The sequence below is a fragment of the Gopherus flavomarginatus genome, chromosome 7 (assembly GCF_025201925.1).
Source record: "Gopherus flavomarginatus isolate rGopFla2 chromosome 7, rGopFla2.mat.asm, whole genome shotgun sequence".
Lineage (NCBI taxonomy): Eukaryota > Metazoa > Chordata > Testudines > Testudinidae > Gopherus > Gopherus flavomarginatus.
In genome coordinates, this window is record NC_066623.1 from 105,594,288 (window position 1) to 105,613,024 (window position 18,737).

At 42.7% G+C, this 18,737-nt stretch overlaps 1 protein-coding gene across 4 annotated transcripts in view; it reads right to left on the reverse strand.

The window, feature by feature from the left end:
• Positions 1 to 18,737, reverse strand: part of PODN (podocan) — a 38,580-nt gene that overhangs the window by 17,640 nt on the left and 2,203 nt on the right. For all 4 annotated transcript variants that reach the window (XM_050962439.1, XM_050962440.1, XM_050962438.1 and 1 more), the window contains exons 2-5: positions 15,180 to 15,442; positions 10,478 to 10,571; positions 8,871 to 8,935; positions 1,765 to 1,874 (exon numbers count right to left, since the gene is read on the reverse strand). In XM_050962439.1, the coding sequence (XP_050818396.1) occupies positions 1,765 to 1,874; positions 8,871 to 8,935; positions 10,478 to 10,571; positions 15,180 to 15,437 (527 nt within the window). In that variant the 5' untranslated portion in view covers positions 15,438 to 15,442. The remainder of the gene's footprint in view (positions 1 to 1,764; positions 1,875 to 8,870; positions 8,936 to 10,477; positions 10,572 to 15,179; positions 15,443 to 18,737) is intronic.

The following is an 18,737-nucleotide window of genomic DNA, read 5'->3' on the forward strand; positions in this document are numbered from 1 at the left end:
AAGAATAGCTTAACCAGCCTGTAAGACTTTTAAACTTAAGGTGAAGGTTTGGGGAAATATGTTTTTTATTTCCCTCTGCACAGTTAGCCCCATCCCTAGGTAAATTCCTCCCAGGAAGTCCTTATCAGATAAGGGGAAAACAGTTCTATCTCAGAGTGAGGGGAAAAGGAAACAGAGCCTTAACCTCCTTTCTTACACAGTTTTTATAGCTGTGCAATGACAGTGATGTCAATGGAGCCACTCCCGATTTACACCTATGCAAGTCGGAGGAGAATCAGGTCCAAACCGTCCTCCTTTTGTTTTTACAAAAACCCACTGTCAAACAATGGGTGACTACTCCCACTTCTGTAGTCCCTTTGTTTCTGCATGTGCTGCAGGAGGCACTGTGACTAAAATCCTGGTGGCAGATTAACAGTATGATAGGAAACAACTTCCAACGCAGGGATTGAAAAGGCTGCATCTTCTAACTTGTTTTAGGATTTTGTTGTGATTGTGGAGATGATCTGGGGGGATTTTTTGGACTCAACATAGAAACACGACAGCTCCACGAGCAGAGAATCACAGGGAAGGATATGATTCACTCTGTATGGTCAGCTATGCTTTTAACTGACAAATATTTGCCTTTCTAAAAACCTCTCGTTCCAAGTCAGCAGAGCCTGAAAGTACATACTTTACTTGTGGGGGAGGGTACAGCAACTGAATTTGAGAGTTAAGATCTTGTATCCGTCCAGCTCAGGAAACAACGGACTGCTGTTCTGTATTAAACAATGGTTGCTATGGGAGAACTTGTGAAACTCACTTCAGAAAGAGTCCAGCTACTTAATGCGATGCAGGAACTCAGCAGCTTCTGTAATTCAGGTTTTGGAAGGAAGACACATGCATAAGCTCCTGTGCAGACATGATGAAATATCACTCAAGATGAGTGACTGACCCAACCTTTTCAGGTAACTGTAGCGGCTTACCAGACAAGAAGGTACTGAGCTAATGCAACTCCCCCTGAAGTCAATGGAAATTGAGGGCTCTCCGCATATTGCAGGATTAGACCCAGCGGGCTCAACTGTGCCAGCCAGCGCTAGCCACTTACAATTCAAATGTGCACGTTGTAACCAGCAGTGGAGCTTGGGATGCTTTTGCAATGGTTACTGCAGTAATGGAGTCTGTATCCATAGATTAGACTGGGTAAAACTTCTGTGAAGCAGACCACATTTCACAGCAGGTTTGTGAAATGAAGGTGGTCTGTGGCACTGCACTGGGGTCCAGCCTAGAAAATCATCACTGAAGAATAGAAGTGGTGCCTAGAGAATCAGCCACACAAGGTTGAAGTGCTGATGGGGGTTGGTAAGTACTGTTGAATCCAATACTGTTGCATCATTAGCAATAGCTTTAGTCTCAGCTTGATCATAGGCTTTCAGTGAGGGAACTAAAATGGAGTTGGGAATATCTGACCAGTTAGTCACTGATTTGTTTAATCAGTGTTGCTCCTTGCCTCTCATAACAGATAAACACAAAAAAGATTTAGAAGACGTGTTTATTAAAAATGTTGTGTGTGTATAATTTGTCTGATGTCCAGCAAAAGCAACTAGAATGCATTCATCTGAAAGTGGTTTTGGTCCCCTCAGTAACAAACAATCCTCCTCCTCCAAAAGTTATCTCCAGGCCAAAAATGGTTTTGGTAAACAATCTAAATAATCAGTTCTTCCCACCAACCCATTTGCACTAAGCAGTGACAGAACATACTCCTCCTTTCACTTCTCGATCCCTTACCTCAGGTTTGGCTTCTGTCCAAATGTGAGCCCATAAATCTTTGTGATGTAATTGGCTGCAAAATCTGCACTGATCAAAGTATTTGGTAGGAATTTCGGAGCCAGCGTTAGCTGAAAAAACAAATATTGTGGGGGAGAGGAAACCAGTTAGATGCAATGAATGCTTTAACCATCAGTATTGGGTTAGAAACAGAATATTTGCAGGCTATTTACTTTGAAGAAGCAACAGTAAATGACAGAGTCCAAGTGGTCTCGTTAAAAACAGTGAGGATTTCTGTCCTTACTAAATAATCTCTACAGGAGGAAGCTAGACTTTTGCTTCAAAATGTTTGGATGGGTTTTATTTTGATTGGAAGAAATCAAGGGTTCAGAGAGTAAATACATTTCATGTTATGGTCATAATTCCTGTGAAATACTATGCCAAAATTTAAAAAAAGCAGCATAATACCCTCACTGCCAGAGTCTCATGTGAAAGTAACTCACGTGGTGGTTACTCCACACTTTAGTTCCAAAGTCCCATGCATGTTTGACAATCTCTTCAAAACAGGATGCAGGTTACCGGGTTTTATTTTTTTCCAAACACAGCAGAATATAATATCGGCACAAAAGCAAATATCTGATGTGTAATAAGAATTACATCTTATTTGTTAAACACAGACAGTGTATTGGAAACAAAATACAGTGTTCTTGTCCCAAAGATCTTATAATCCAAACAAGACAGATACAGGGCTTGAGTCTCTTCTTGGCCTAGCGCTATTCAATATCTTTATCAATTATCTGCAAAAAAACATTCCTGGTAAAGTTTGCAGATGACAAAAATTGGTGGAGTGGTAAAAGTTTAGGACAAGTGAGTTCTACTGAGCGATCTGGATCATGTGGTAAAATGACTTTACTGAATAGTAGCTAAAGTCAAGGTTATACAATTAGGAACCAATAATACAGGTCACACTTTTAGGAGGCCTGTATTTTGGAAAGCAGCAACTCAAAATAACTTTGGGTTCAAGGTGACAAGATGACTCAAGACATGATCACCTAGAGCAGTGCTGTGGTTAAGAGAACAGATGCAATCTTTCGACGTATAAGCAGTGGAATATCTAGTAAAAATAGGAACATGTTTTCAGTACTGTATGCATCATTAGGAAGATAATTACTGGAATACTGTGCCAGTTCATTTTAAAAAAAGGATGCTGACAAATTGGAAAGGATTCAGGAAAGAGCAACAAGAATGATTCCAGGTCTAGATAACGTGCTTTACAAGGAGGGACTAAAGTAGCTCAATCTATTTTAGTTTATCCAAGAGAAGGCTAAGAGGTGATTTGATCACAATCTGTAAGTACCTGTATGATGAAAATATTTCTGATAGTAGAGGGCTCTTTAATCTAGCTGACAAAGGTATAACAAGATCCAGTGGCTGGAATCTGAAGCTAGACAATTCAGATCAGAAATCAGGTGCACATTTTTTAAGTGAAGGTAATTAATCATTAGAACAATTTACCTGGAGTGTGATAGATTCTCTGTCATCTTTAATCAAGATTGGACATCTTTCTAAAAAGATATGTTCTAGAGGTTGTGGACAACATACAGACATCACTTGGTGAAATTCTATGGTCTGCATTATGCAGGAGGTCAGACTACCTGATTATAATCGTCTCTTTTGGCCTTAAATACTTTGAATCTATAAATCCTCCTCTCACACAGGTTTTACAACAGTGTTACTCCATCAACTTCAGTGGTCCTACTCATGATTTTTAGTGATGTAAGTGAAGGGAGAGTCAGGCCTATAGAGCAGGCAAAACACGAGAGTCCACATAAAGGAATGTCAGTAATTCTTTTTTAAGTCATTACTCCTATTATTATTATTATTAACACTTCATTATTATCATCATGTTGGGGAAGAACAGAGATTCTAATGGGGAATAGCTTATTAACTTCTTAAATAAATGAATAGCTGAAGAATATCAAGCTTCTCTTTCTGCTGGTATGTCAAGCATGCACTTGGCAGAGTAGTGTTTCTATCACCTTGTCGTTCACCAGACATGTAACTCAGACTTTTATTTTTAAACCAAAAATAAGTTTCATTTATTTGTCTCTTTCTTTCCTGTGTCAGTAATTCCCTCCTTAGGCTGCTGAAAATGTCTGATGGACCCAAATCAAGCAACAAGAGCCATTTCCCCAAATCAATTATCCCCTGTGAAGCTTTCTCAGCACCAGAAATAATGGGTGGAAATTAGTGGCATTTTACCAACAATCAGCACTGACACCACATTGCCTTTAGCTTTAGATGTACTCATGGGTATATGCTGTACTTGCTGACCTGGGAGACATAATCTCATGGGAGTGGGTTAATGCTAACAAGCCTGGTCAAGAAGCTCTGGAAACGTGTCATAAGGCAACATTCTCTACCATGGCATAATACACAGAAATCAGACACAGGAAATCACTCATAGATGCAATTAATCACTTCAATCCAGGTTCAAGCTTTCCTGTCTGCATACGTTGTCACCTGGGTCAAAGTAGATATATGAAGCACACAACAGCCCTGGACAGCCCTGTGGGACACTCAGAGAAACAGAATCACTGAAAACCACAGAGAAAGAAAACGAAAATGCAGAGGAGGTGTTTTGCTCTAAGGGCATGTCTACACTACCCGCTGGATCAGCGGGTAGCGATCGATCTATCGGGAATCGATTTATTGTGTATAGTGTAGATCCCCGATTGCTCTCCTGTAGATTGCTGAACTCCAGCAGTGCAAAAGGCAGAAGCAAAATCAACGGGGGAGTCATGGCCATCAATCCAGTGCCATGAGGACACGAAGTAAGTAATTTTAATTCAATCTAAAATAAGTAATTTTAATTCAATCTAAAATACGTCGACTTCAGCTACGCTAGTCTCATAGCTGAAGTTGTGTATCTTAGATCAATCCCACCCCCCAGTGTAGATGAGGCCTAAGAAAGAAACAAAGAAAGAATTGATTGATTCAGCTGCTCAAATCCTTTTCTCGGCATCTCTTTCTCTTCCAGGACCAGTTCGCATCAACTATCTGGGGTTGGACACCTACTGCTGGCCAGGCAGATTTCAGATGTAAGAAGGTACGCTCAGATTTAGCGGACCGAAGCAGACAGCCCTTTCTTAATCTACACAGCAGGAGCTGAAGGAAGGGGTACAATAATGATAGAACTGACACAACTGTCCCAGTATTAGAACTTTCACTCATTGGCTTTTATAACTGGATGAACTGTTTTGTGTGTGTGTGTTCACCAAGAGCCAAGAGATGGTTGAGGAGCACCAGGGTTTGTGTAGGTTTCCAGGAACTCCATTGCACAGAAGTGTCAATATCAGATTTACCTTCTCTTCACCCCTCTGCCTTCCATCCTCTGGATACGAGACAGACATCAGAAAAACATGGCTGCTCTCAAAAGTCTATAAACAAGGTACTCTGATGTTTGGCAAGTTATACTTTCATCCACCCCAGGTGGGTAGAAGCCTGTTGAAAATTACAGAAAACATCTCCGAATGGAAATCCCATTCTCTTACTAGAAATGGTAATGTGAGCAGTTGAGGGAACATCACTGTCCTTTCTCTCAGCTGCCATGACAGATATAACAAATGATCAATCCAAGTGTGTGTTTTGCATTTCAGGTATTGCCAACTAGGGAGAAAAAAAAAAAGACACTCCCTGCAGGGACCTCAATTATCCGACAACAGCAAGTTTGTCTTGAGAGCTATTTGCTGTATCTGCTCCTGCAGAGAATGATGAATTTTCCAAACTTGTGCTGCTTCTACTGCAGTACACAGAATGGATAGTGTACTGAATGCACTATTCTAGGACAATACCTATAGTACTGAATGATGATTTTCATTAGTTGGCTGTTTGGAGAATTTATGCTGGGTTTTCATAGTTGTTAAAGTAGATTCAGTGGCTGGGAATTCTCCCATCATTATTGTCTTACAGCAGTCTAGTGACTTCAACTAATGCGATTTTCTCTGCAGCCTTGTTCCTGCCCACCCCCACCCATCTCCATATTGCAGGTTTCTTTCCTCCATGGCTAACTGGTAGATTGACCGATAACAGTGCTGCCATAAAAGCTATTTTCTCCTTGTCTGCTGCAGACCCTGACACAAACAGAAAAGCCTGGGATCCAGTGAATCCCATATCAGTACGGGAATATTAAGAAATCTAAAGACTCCCTGACCCAAAGGGTTGATAATGTAAAGTAATCAATATAGCAGCTCAGTGCCCTGCCCTACATTTCAGCAGATGAGGTTTTTGTTAAAAAAATGAGGCATGCTGTGGCTACCCATAGGCTATGTGACCAAGGCTTCTTGTGGGTGTTCTTGGGGAATTTAAATAAGAAGTGACAATATACGTTATTTACTTATGGTGAGTGATACACCTGCAATACGGCATGGTTATGTATTAGCCTAGTTATGCTAATTTAAAAAAGCCACCCTGCTAATTTACCTGTCTGTGAAGTAATCAGAACTGCCACTAACTAAAACATCAAGACGAGCCTCCTTCCATAAAATGAGAGGAGTAAACTACCAGCAAACCCTTGTCCTCCTCCAGACACCACAGTTGCCTGAGCTGTAGCACTTCCCTTTGCAGCATGGATGCATAACAAAGCCAATCTGGTTTGTCCTGGCTCGTGATTTCTGAAGACGTGTTATTTTTGTGAGTCCACAACTTCTCACTGTAACTGCTTCTGACAATTTGCTGATGTTTGCATTTTTATCTTGGATGTGTGTCTCTCTCTGCAACAGTGTCAGGAAAAGCCAAACATTTTGTTTTGTCACACATGGAAAAGTTGGACTGCAGAGTTCTGGAATATTAGTCACAGCCTGGCTTGTTCTTCTCTTTTATGCATCTACTTGCTGCCAAGACCATTACATGGAATTGTGGCTTGAAAAAGTAGAGAATGTGATCTAGCTGTACTAAGGAGCAAATTCTGAGTTCAGACACACCAGGGGAAATCCATGAAGTTATTATGGATTTGTCCTGGCAGGACACTTAGACCAGAATCTGGCCATTTGGTGTATAATCTAAAGGCCAAAGGATCACAGACATTTAAAAAAAAGTGTGGTTAAACAGATAGAGAATTATATTTTTTTCTGTCTGAAAGGGGCTTCCTGCTTGCACAGCTGAGCTTTCCCCTTTCCCCACTGACCTGTGCCTGGTGCTTTAAGCCATACTTTTCTGTGGCATCACATTTCCTTCCGTAGCAAGTAAGTGTAGGGGTTCATTAAAAAATTATTCCACTGCAGAACCAAGCAGGAGTAAGGTGATATCAGAGAGGGTATCTCCATCCCTGTTGAGATAGCATAACCTTTTCATCAAGGCTTGGGGTATCTGTTGTGACTCCTATCATGGGTCATCAGCAGGGACCTGGGACCTTAACCACTAAAAGTATGCACTCCAAGCATTTGAGCTAAAGAAGTAACTTGATTAGCTACTAGCAACAGTAGGCACTTAGTCTCTTATGTGGACCAGATACTAGTGTGGAACACACAGCACATAATACATTCGGGGGGAAGGGGGTTACACTTCCTTCATGTCCCAAAACCTCAGTGGCACTAGCTCCTCTCCAACATCTACTTCCACTCATTCCACAGTTCTCCTGATGCACAGAACCCACATTTGGCAGAAAGTTGTCTCTACTATGCATGTGTATAGCTCCTGTAGACATGATGGGAATGGGCTCCATGGAGAATGTTGTGGCATTTTCAGTTCCTGACTGTTCATTATGAGAGTCACACACCAAAGTGTTAGGACCTGTTTTTCCAACGAGGCTTAACCCAGCCTCTTCTCGTGTGTGTGCAGCTTTGCATACCTGCACTCACAGTTTATGTGCACTATCATCTCTGTGTGCAGGGCCTGATCCAAAGCCCATAGAATCCTAGAATGCAGAGCTGGAAGGGACTTCAGGAGGCCACTTGGCCCTGCCTCAGTGCATGGGGTTGAACTAAGTATAGCTAGACCATAGCTGACAGGTGTTAACCAACCTGTTCTTTAAAATCTCCAATGATGGGGATTCCACAAACTCCCTTGAAGCCTATTCCATACTTAACTATCCTTATAGTTAGAACGTTTTTCCTAATATTGAACTGAAATCTCTCTTGCCGCAGATGAAGCCTATTATTTCTTGTCCTACCTTCAGAGGACCTGGAAAACAAGGGCAGTTACAAAGAGGACAGTGATCAATTAACATACTTGAAGACATTTTTCAGGGCCTCTCTTAGTCTCCTTTTCTCAAGACTAAACACTCCCAGTTTTTATCCTTTCCTCATAGGTCAGGTTTTCTAAATCTTATCATTTTTGTTGCACTTCTCTGGACAGTCTCCAGTTTATTGACATCTTTTTTAAAGTGACACCCAAAACTGGAGACAGTACTCCAGCTGTGGCCTCACCAGTGCCAAGTAGAGCATAATGATTACCTCCTGTATCTTACATTGGAGTCATACAGCGTTACTGCCTAGTCAGTAATTCCCCATTTTATATTTGCGCATTTGATTTTCCCTTCTAAATGAAGTGTAGTACTTCGCACTTGTCATTATCGAATGTCATCTTGAAGTCAGTGGGAGTCTCTCTCTTGACTTAGTGGGCTTTGGATCAGGTCCCCAGTGAGTGCAGGTTCTAGACGTTACATGTTCAAATACCACACAACACCAAACGTGGTCAAATGAGCTTGTGCATGAAAACTCTTGCCTGTATACATGTGAAGTAATGGATTTAAATCCCCTGCACTGAGGCAATTGTGCACAAAAGTGCACACAGATTCCAGATGGCGCTAAACTCTGTGCGCACAGGTGAGAGCTCTATTTTGAATGAGTAATGTCCACCTCTCTCATCTATTGATGCACCCTTCAAACGAACATCTTCACGCAACATCTTAAAAGCAACTCCATAAATAGCCCTTTTGTGTTAACAGTTTTGCAGCATGATGGAAGTTTTAATTGTAGGTAGCCTTAGATGAGCCCCCATTGGAATTACACACCTCAGCACAACCTTACAGGCATGGAGACCATAAATGTATTTTTTAAAACATCATTATTGTTTAACTTTATGAATAACACCAGAAGGCATCTCCAAAAACCATTTCCCCCTCTTACCTTATTGTTTGCAAGGTACAGGTAATTCAGGTTCTCCAGCTGTTCAAATGCCTCCTCTGGAAGCCCTTCAAACAACAGGAATGATTTACAGTCAACACCCTTTGTGAATGAGAATGCTAGAGGGACTTTTTGTCTCCCAAAGGATATCTATAATGTAAGTTTTAAATATTTTTCAGAAACAACCTGACTCATGCTTTTTGTTGTTTCATTTTCTATAATTATAAAGGCTAAAGAAATTCGTAAAAAGCTCTAGCTGAACAAAGCACATTGTTTAGCCTGTAATAATGAGTGTGATGATCAAAAGATGTAAAGGAGTGCACCAGATTTAAGGTCGCTTGCTGTGGGATATATATTACCAACTGCACAGAGCATCCATGCTGCTTGGGAAGAAAGGACAGGAATCAGATGTGGATTTTCTTCCCTCCCCTGCATCTCTCCACCTTTTGGTTTTTTGGTTAATTTCTTTTTATCAACTTGTAGAAAATTCTTCTCATAAGGACATAGTTTGTATCAAAGCATATTTGAAACTTACGGCTCACTCATGCGCTCACTGAAGTTAATGGAAGAAGTTTCTCTATTAACTGAAAAGGGAACAAGACCAGGTCCTGAATCTATAATTTTTGTTTTGCTGTGCATTATCGATGTACAATGGTCCTGTGCTTCCAATCAAGTCTACTTGTACCCCCTGAAATAGGAGGCTGCTCCTGTTATCCATACGAGTAGTAGGGTGCACCTCATAGACAGGGTCACACCTGAGTGTGTTGACAGCAGTACCATTTCTGAATCACACACCTTCCCCCTTTATTATCATGTGGCTCTTCCCCAGCCTCTCTCTTCTTCCCCTTTCAGAATCTGGCCTTTTCCTTATTAACTAAATAGCAATGTTCTATAGAAACACAGACTATCAGGTAATCTAGGTCAACCCCCTGCTCAAAGTAGGACCAATCCCCAGACAGATTTTTGCCCCAGATCCCTAAACGGCCCCCTCAAGGATTGAACTCACAACTCTGGATGTAGTAGGTCAATGCTCAAACCACTGAGCTATCCCTCCTCCCATAGTGAGTGCTTGACTTATCCAGCAAAACTTTCCTGAAGCAATCACAGTGGGTTGACAGAGTGGGAGTGGTGTTATTTTTAATGCATATGGTTTGGTTCCAAAGGTTTTGAGTAATTTAGACATCAAATTAACTGAATTGAACTGAAGGAGTGAATTAAGAAGCAGGCTCTGTCATAGGAAATTTGTTCAGCATGCAGATATTTCTGGATCCAATTTGTATTGCACTGATGTGCTCTAAAGGGACTGGAGGGAGCTTCCTGGACAAGCGTGCACTATGCCACAATACACAATATAGCTGCCCTGTCTCTTCCTTTGGTACAAGGAGGACTGCATTTTTATGCACTGTGCATTATTTTTCAGATGATGAAATGCCTCCACGTCTTGTGTGCTGGCCAAAGGAGTGACACTGATTAGCCAACTATTCTAATCACTAACATTTGAGCACACACACCGTTCCTCACGCCTTCCATCTGTGACCACTGACTGGCTTGTTGCATAGACTCATGTTGCAGTGCTCTCGATACTCTAATGCTTGGCTTTTGCAGCTTACCTTTCGAAGTGAGCCTGTTGTTCTGTAAATTGAGCGTTTCTAGTCTGTAAAGACGTGCAAGCTCTTCTGGAAAGATTTCTTCTATCTGGTTATTCTAAGGAAAGGGAGAATAGGAATCATCAGCTAAGTAATCAGAGAAAGACCCTAGCTCTGAACTTTTGGAAAGTTTAGATCTGGATCTGAATGTCAAAAATAGACCCCTGGCTATAAAAGGCCAAACTCAGATCCCGAATCTGACAAACCCAAAGTTAGCAGAGTTTGAAATCTTGCAAAGCCAAATTCTGCAGTTTGGAATTATCCCTAGAAATATCCAGGTCCTGTACTTTATGAGGAACAAGTTCTAGTAAAGCCTATAACGCCTCAGCCAGAGGAAAACCCTCTGAACAGCTGGCAGGTAATTAAAGCACAGCTTTACTCTGAAAAAGGACTATACAAGACTGGCATAGTGGGGTCCCAAGTTTATTTTCTGTCAGTGATTTTATTTTATTAAATCAAACGTGACTGGTACAATGAAATATTTTTTTCTAACTGCAAACTCATCATGAGATCTGAAAGTCAAGCTGGGTTCTAGTTCAGACAGGCCACTGCTAATAAAAAATCTGCCATCAGACTTTAGTTAACAATTCTTTGATAGCGCACAAGGCTGAATAGTATCCATATTAGTATTATGCATGTATATTATGGTAGCATCTAGAGGCTTCAACCAGGTCAGGGGCTAAGAGCTATATATAGAAAATTATAGCCTCTTCTCCAAAGAGCTTACAGCATGGAATCCTGTCCAGTCTCCCATAGCCCATCTAGTGGGCTAACAGGAGTTAAACTTCTGTTTTGACAGTAAAATAGCTCTAACTGGAACATACCTGGAGCAGATCTGTTGAGTAATAAGGTGTCATTTTACATCACAACTTTTCTGACTACAGCTGTGCATTGATTGACAACTCTGAATTTTCCATTGCAAAACTGTACACTCTATCAATTTATCAAATGTGATAAATACCAAAAAAACACTAATAGGGACCACAGGACACATTCTATACAAGTGGGAATCTGCAGTCATTGCATCGACTGTGGAGTTACTTGGGATTCACACTGCTTTAACTAAGAGCACAGTCTGGCTAACATACTCCAGTAAAAAAGAATAATTATGAATGCGTTCCACTGGTCTGACACTACAACATTTCAAAACTTATGAATGAATAACAATCAACACTTGATCAAATGCTTGCCTGACGGGGAGCAAAACACAGCACCATTGTGGCAAGCAAGGAATGGGAAGGGCTTAATTTTAAGGACTTTCAGTGAGACTTGATAAACACCAGCATTAATTATCTTGTCTTGAACACAACTGCCGTTCTCTACCAGGTATCAGAGGGGTAGCCATGTTAGTCTGGATCTGTACAAGCAGCAAAGAATCCTGTGGCACCTTATAGACTAACAGACGTTTTGGAGCATGAGCTTTCGTGGGTGAATACCCACTTCCTCAGATGCATGTAGTGGAAATTTCCAGGGGCAGGTATATATATATATGCTAGCAAGCAAGCTTGAGATAACGAGGTCAGTTCAATCAGGGAGGATGAGGCCCTGTTCTAGCAGTTGAGGTGTGAAAACCAAGAGAGGAGAAACTGGTTCTGTAGTTGGCAAGCCATTCACAGTCTTTGTTCAATCCTGAGCTGATGATGTCAAATTTGCAGATGAACTGAAGCTCAGCAGTTTCTCTTTGAAGTCTGGTCCTGACGTTTTTTTGCTGCAGGATGGCCACCTTAAGGTCTGCTATAGTGTGGCCAGGGAGGTTGAAGTGCTCTCCTACAGGTTTTTGTATATTGCCATTCCTAATGTCTGATTTGTGTCCATTTATCCTTTTCCGTAGAGACTGTCCAGTTTGGCCGATGTACATAGCAGAGGGGCATTGCTGGCATATGATGGCGTATATTACATTGGTGGATGTGCAGGTGAATGAACCAGTGACAGTGTGGCTGATCTGGTTAGCGCCTGTGATGGTGTCGCTGGTGTAGATATGTGGGCAGAGTTGGCATCGAGGTTTGTTGCATGGATTGGTTCCTGAGCTAGAGTTATTATGGTGCGGTGTGAAGTTACTGGTGAGAATATGTTTCAGGTTGGCAGGTTGTCTGTGGGCAAGGACTGGCCTGCCACCCAAGGCCTGTGAAAGTGTGGGATCATTGTCCAGGATGGGTTGTAGATCCTTGATGATGCGTTGGAGGGGTTTTAGCTGGGGGCTGTATGTGATGGCCAGTGGAGTCCTGTTGGTTTCTTTCTTGGGTTTGTCTTTCAGTAGAAGGCTTCTGGGTACACGTCTGGCTCTGTTGATCTGTTTCCTTATTTCCTCGTGCGGGTATTGTAGTTTTGAGAATGCTTGGTGGAGATTTTGTAGGTGTTGATCTCTGTCTGAGGGGTTAGAGCAGATGCGGTTGTACCTCAGTGCTTGGCTATAGACAATGGATCGTGTGATGTGTCTGGGATGGAAGCTGGAGGCATGAAGGTAGGCATAGCGGTCGGTAGGTTTTCGATATAGGGTGGTGTTAATGTGACCATCACTTATTTGCACCGTGGTGTCAAGAAAGTGGACCTCCCGTGTAGATTGGTCCAGGCTGAGGTTGATGGTGGGGTGGAAGCTGTTGAAATCGTGGTGGAATTTTTCCCAGAGTCTCCTTCCCATGGGTCCAGATGATGAAGATGTCATCAATGTAGCGTAGGTAGAGAAAGGGCGTGAGTGGACGAGAGCTGAGGAAGCGTTGTTCCAGGTCGGCCATAAAGATATTGGCATATTGTGGGGCCATATACAAAAACCTGTAGGAGAGCACTTCAACCTCCCTGGCCACACTATAGCAGACCTTAGGGTGGCCATCCTGCAGCAAAAAAACGTCAGGACCAGACTTCAAAGAGAAACTGCTGAGCTTCAGTTCATCTGCAAATTTGACACCATCAGCTCAGGATTGAACAAAGACTGAATGGCTTGCCAACTACAGAACCAGTTTCTCCTCTCTTGGTTTTCACACCTCAACTGCTAGAACAGGGCCTCATCCTCCCTGATTGAACTGACCTCGTTATATCAAGCTTGCTTGCTAGCATATATATATATACCTGCCCCTGGAAATTTCCACTACATGCATCTGAGGAAGTGGGTATTCACCCACGAAAGCTCATGCTCCAAAACGTCTGTTAGTCTATAAGGTGCCACAGGATTCTTTGCTGCTTCTCTACCAGAGGCCTCAGACAATGGATCAAAGGGAAGAAAAATATGTCTTTAATTAAATTGCAACTTACTGAACTTCTGCAAAAAACCCTGCTTGGCAAATGAAGCTACTGACAGCACATTGTGAGTTGATTCATCTAAGGACCTGTCTACATGGGAAAGTTAGACTTGTATAAAAAGGCATTAATTTAAACTAGTATAGTTAGAGTAGTATAATCCCCCAGGAGAGCACTCTAACATCAGCTCGAGGGCCTTTATTACATTTAGTTTGTGTCACTTGGGAAGAAAGTTTAAGATTAAAAGAAAAAAAAAAAAGCCACCCTCCAGAATGAGAGTCCACACAGAGAGTTACGCTAGTAGCACTTTCTCATGTAGACAAAGGCCTAAGAAGTTTAGAACATATTTCCTCACACTCAGCCACAACAAACATAACCATTATTTAGGGAAGTGAGCTTATTATGCCTACAACCTTCTGTTTAAAAACAACCCACCAGGATCATCTTGCTGAACTTGACCTGGATGAGGTCAGCACCAGCTGAGTGCAAGGGCCTCATCTATGCAATTCCCTCCCTGTGGGTTCCCAGTGAGCTTGCAAGATGGCTGTTTTCAGCCCTTGTAAGTTCTTCTCGTTTGGGTGATTTTGCTCATCATCACCATTTAACTTCGCATGTTTCTGTATAGATGGGGATCCGAGGGGATGTTTGGCACTGGGGGTAGAGGAATGCAGCTGGGCCAATGGATCCTGATTATAATATTTCAATTAATAAGGGATACCAGGAAACTTCTTGGCAGCTGCTGCAGTTACACCAGGGAAGAATTAAGCCCAGGTTTTCCAAAGGAAGAGCAGAATTAAGAATTGTTATACACTGAAGGCTCTTATTTGACAGAAAATTCACCTCTGACCCATAAGAAAGGTCTCAACTCTGATCATTTCCTCCCCTTACACACTCAGATCTCGAGGAGGCCTAATACCAGAGTGAGAAAGTTCTCCCATACCTGTCTGAGAGGGGAAAAAACATTTTAAAATAAACCAATATAAAAGTTCAACATAATTAATATTTTTCAGGCACAGAATCTTTCTGCTGATCAGATCACTGACCTCTGAGCCAGGAGTGTGAAAGAAGAAACAGGAAGGAGAGCGAGGGAAAATCAGAGAGCCAGAGATGCATGCAGCCTTGGAGCTAGGGGTAGGAAATCTGGGGACTAGTCCGTGGGCTGCCAGAGCACAGTGTGGCCTCAACCTAGCAATCAGGGCTGCTCTACCTTGTGCTCCCCACTGTCTTAGACCACATAGGCCTTATTGCAGTGAGCAACAGCTGAGGGTAGGGATGCCCTGCCACCCATCTCCTCTACCCTCAGCCAGTCCCAGCACACCCCAGCTCTGAGTCAGGCGGATAGGCCCCCTGCACTGGTGCTATTCAAAGGAGCCATGGGACAGCACTGAATCAGGCCTGCTGCTTTGGTGAACAATCCTGTTGTGTTTTATTTTACCTGCAAGGAAAGGTGGTTTGTTGACTCTGGTAAATCTATGGGAAATTCTTTCAGATCGATCCCTCCACAATCCACAACTCCTTCCTGGGTGCAGGTGCAGTCTCTAGGGCAGTCTGGAGCCAGGAAATTAGGGTCTGGATTCAGTAATTTGGATGAATTTTCCAGAAACTCATTGTCTTCCTCATTGTGACCATGGATCATGTTGTAGCTAAATACCAAAAGCCACAGCACCAGCAGGGATCTGCTGCTTGGAAGCATTTCCACTGAAACCAAACAAACATCATGGTAAGTTGGGAGTTAGTATTTTTGCAGGCTAAGTACTATTTCTGTTTTAAAGCTCAACACAAATTGCAAGTGGAAGGTAAAGGACCTAATCACATGGGGTTGACTGCCACGTAGCAGGCGATTTAAACTGTAGAAGTCACACCAAATAGCAGTATTGCTGTGCGGGCAACCAAACTAACTTCTCAGCATCAATGTTGTCAACCCCACAGATTCAGAAATCCTGAGTCAGCCTCCCAACAATAAAGCAATTGGCAAAAAATCATGAGATTTTTTTAAATAAAGTTTATATTGTGCTTTTCTCTTTGCTTTTCACTCCTAAACTGGTTAAAATGATTTTGGCTCCCATTGCAGGAGCTCTCACCCCGACATCTGCCTGTCCCCCTGCCCAGCAATTAATTCTGCCCCCTCAACTCCCCATCAGCATTGCCTCTTCACAGCTTCACTTCTGCAGCTCCTAGACTCTTTCAACTCCCTCAGCCAGGCCTGACAAGGACCTGCAGCAGGATTCCCTTTTCCCCTTGCCAGGCTAGGGCTGGGAACAGCTCCAGGAGTTTTTTACCCCCCATTGTCCCTTCCCAGTCTGGGAGGGAAGGGGAGGAGCTGTCCCTTTGCTCACAGGAAGAGAGGGAGGGAGCAGAGCTGCCCTGAGCTCTTTCTGCTTCCTTCCCCCCCCCCTCGAGAGAGGTGTCAGGTTGCAAGGAAGGGAGGTAGAGAGAACTCAGCCTGCATCCTGCAACAGCCCTGATTGGCTGGCCTTCCCCAGGAGCCAGCGAAGCAAGGAAAGCAGCCAATCCGAAGGAGGTTCCCCCCTCCAGACAAAGCTAAAATTCAGGAATGGACTTGAGTTTCTAGCATCATTACTGGACTGACTCTAGGCCCAGTGGAAATAGATTGGCAAGACTGCAGCATATTTCAATTAGCCAACCCAGCTGTGGAAACCCTCAGCCTGTCTGTATTATTGCCAGATGGCATTATGACAGTTCACGTTTAATTTGTTCCTCATAATGGTTTGCCACAGAGCCTAGCAGATCTGCCCTTTTAAACACACAGAAGTATCTGGGTAACGTAGGAATTCTGCAGTAAGTGCATAAAAGAGGCTAAAGGACCAGGGGCGCAGAGGGTGGCTATTAAGAGCTCCATCTAAAGAGGATGCCCTATGCAGTGCACAAGGCATTTTATCGGTCCTGCAGAACTCAGAAGTATGCTAAATATTCTTGAGCACCACCTGCTAGACTTCATTCACTGTTTACGCATAACACAGCAATCTCACTTACCGAGCAGTGGCACCGGTGATTCAACAGAGAACTCTTCATAGATACTGACCCACTGTCCCCTCCTATTTGTGATCACATATTATCCCTGTGATGATTGTAGTAGGTGTCATATGGAACATTAGGGAAGTATTTCATCTGTTCAGCTAAGTTACATAAGAACGGCCATACTGGGTCAGACCAAAGGTCCATCTAGCCCAGTATCCTGTCTTCCAACAGTGGCCAATGCCAGGAGCCCCAGAGAGAATGAGTAGAACAGGTAATCATCAAGTGATCCATCCCGTTGCCCATTCCCAACTTCTGGCAAACAGAAGCTAGGGACACCATCCGTGCCCATCCTGGCTAATAGCCATTGATGGACCTATCCCTCCATGAATTTATCTAGTTCTTTGTTTAACCCTGTTATAGTCTTGGCCTTCACAACATCCTCTGGCAAAGAGTTCCACAGGTTCACAGGTTCGTTGTGTGAAGAAGTACTTCCTTTTGTTTGTTTTAAACCTGCTGCCTATTAATTTCACTTGGTGACCCCTAGTTCTGGTGTTATGAGAAGGAGTAAATAACACTTCCTTATTTACTTTCTCCACACCAGCCATGATTTTATAGACCTCTATCATATCCCCCCATTAGCTGTCTTTTCCAGGCTGAAGAGTCCAAATCTTATTAATCTCTCCTCATACGGAAGCTGTTCCATGCCCCTAATCAGTTTTGTGGCCCTTTACTGAACCTTTTCCAATTCCAATAGATCTTTTTTGAGATGGGGAGACCACATCTGCACGCAGTATTCAAGCTGTAGGCATACCATGGATTTATACAGAGACAATATGATATTTTCTGTTTTATCGTCTATCCCTTTCTTAATGATTCCCAGCATTCTGTTTGCTTTTTTGACTGCCGCTGCACATTGAGTGGATGTTTTCAGACAACTATCCACAATGACTCCAGCTAATTTAGACCCCATCATTTTCTCTGTATGACCCACATAACCATAGTATCCGAGTACCTCACGGTCTTTATTTTTATCCTTACAGTGTCCCAATGAGCTAGAGCCCTGGTGTTATCCCGATAGAGGGAATTAAGGCACAGAGAGACCTGCACAAGCTTACACAGAAGTTTGTGGCAAAGCTGGGACTTGGGACTTGAGCCTTGGCTCCCCATCCCCAGATTAACACCCTAACCACTAGCCCATCCTTACTCTCCCTTTATGTATTTTCAGTTTCTTTTAAAGCAATTTAGGAGCTGGAAACAAGGAGAGGAATAAAGACCATGTGATGGGGCAGTGCCATACCGGCTACAGTTTGAGAACCACGGCATTATTGTTTCAACTTGTCTCAAGGATGGATACCCCGGGGCCCCTGTGGCTGCAGGCATAGCAGCATCAGCTGAACTAGCCCTGGCTACTGAAGTAAGTTATTCCCTTTCTCAAATTAAGAAATGCCAGGTCCTAGGGGAGATTTATATATGAAGTTATGCAATGTTATTCTTATGTAACTGTTGATCATAATGTTCCACAAAGTTTTGCATATGGAAATAAATTCCCACATTACACACTACCCTGGTTAATGTAAACAAGGTGCACTGGAAAATAGTGACTCATGCTGTCAGGATGGCCCTACACTAGGTCTGTTTTATATGCATTGAACAGTGACGAAATCTTGAGCTACTGCAGTAAAATATGGTCTGGACCATCTACAGATTTTGGACAGCAACATTTATCTGAACCTTAGAGCCTTGGCTATTATTCAACCTCTGTCTTTCTGGCTGCAGGTTAGAATAATCTAAACAGAAGTTAAATATCTGCAGAATCAGCCAGCTGGCCCAGGCCCAGCTCCATTTCATTCTTAGCACATCTTAGGTTTCATAGATGATGATTTGCAGTAAGAGCTGGTAGTGGCTTTTATTTTATCCTCTCTTCTTTTTTTAATCCTGCAAAGGATTCAGCATTGGAGACAATGTGATCTAGGGTCTACTGCATGTTCCAGCCAGTTCCAAACAGGAGAGGTCA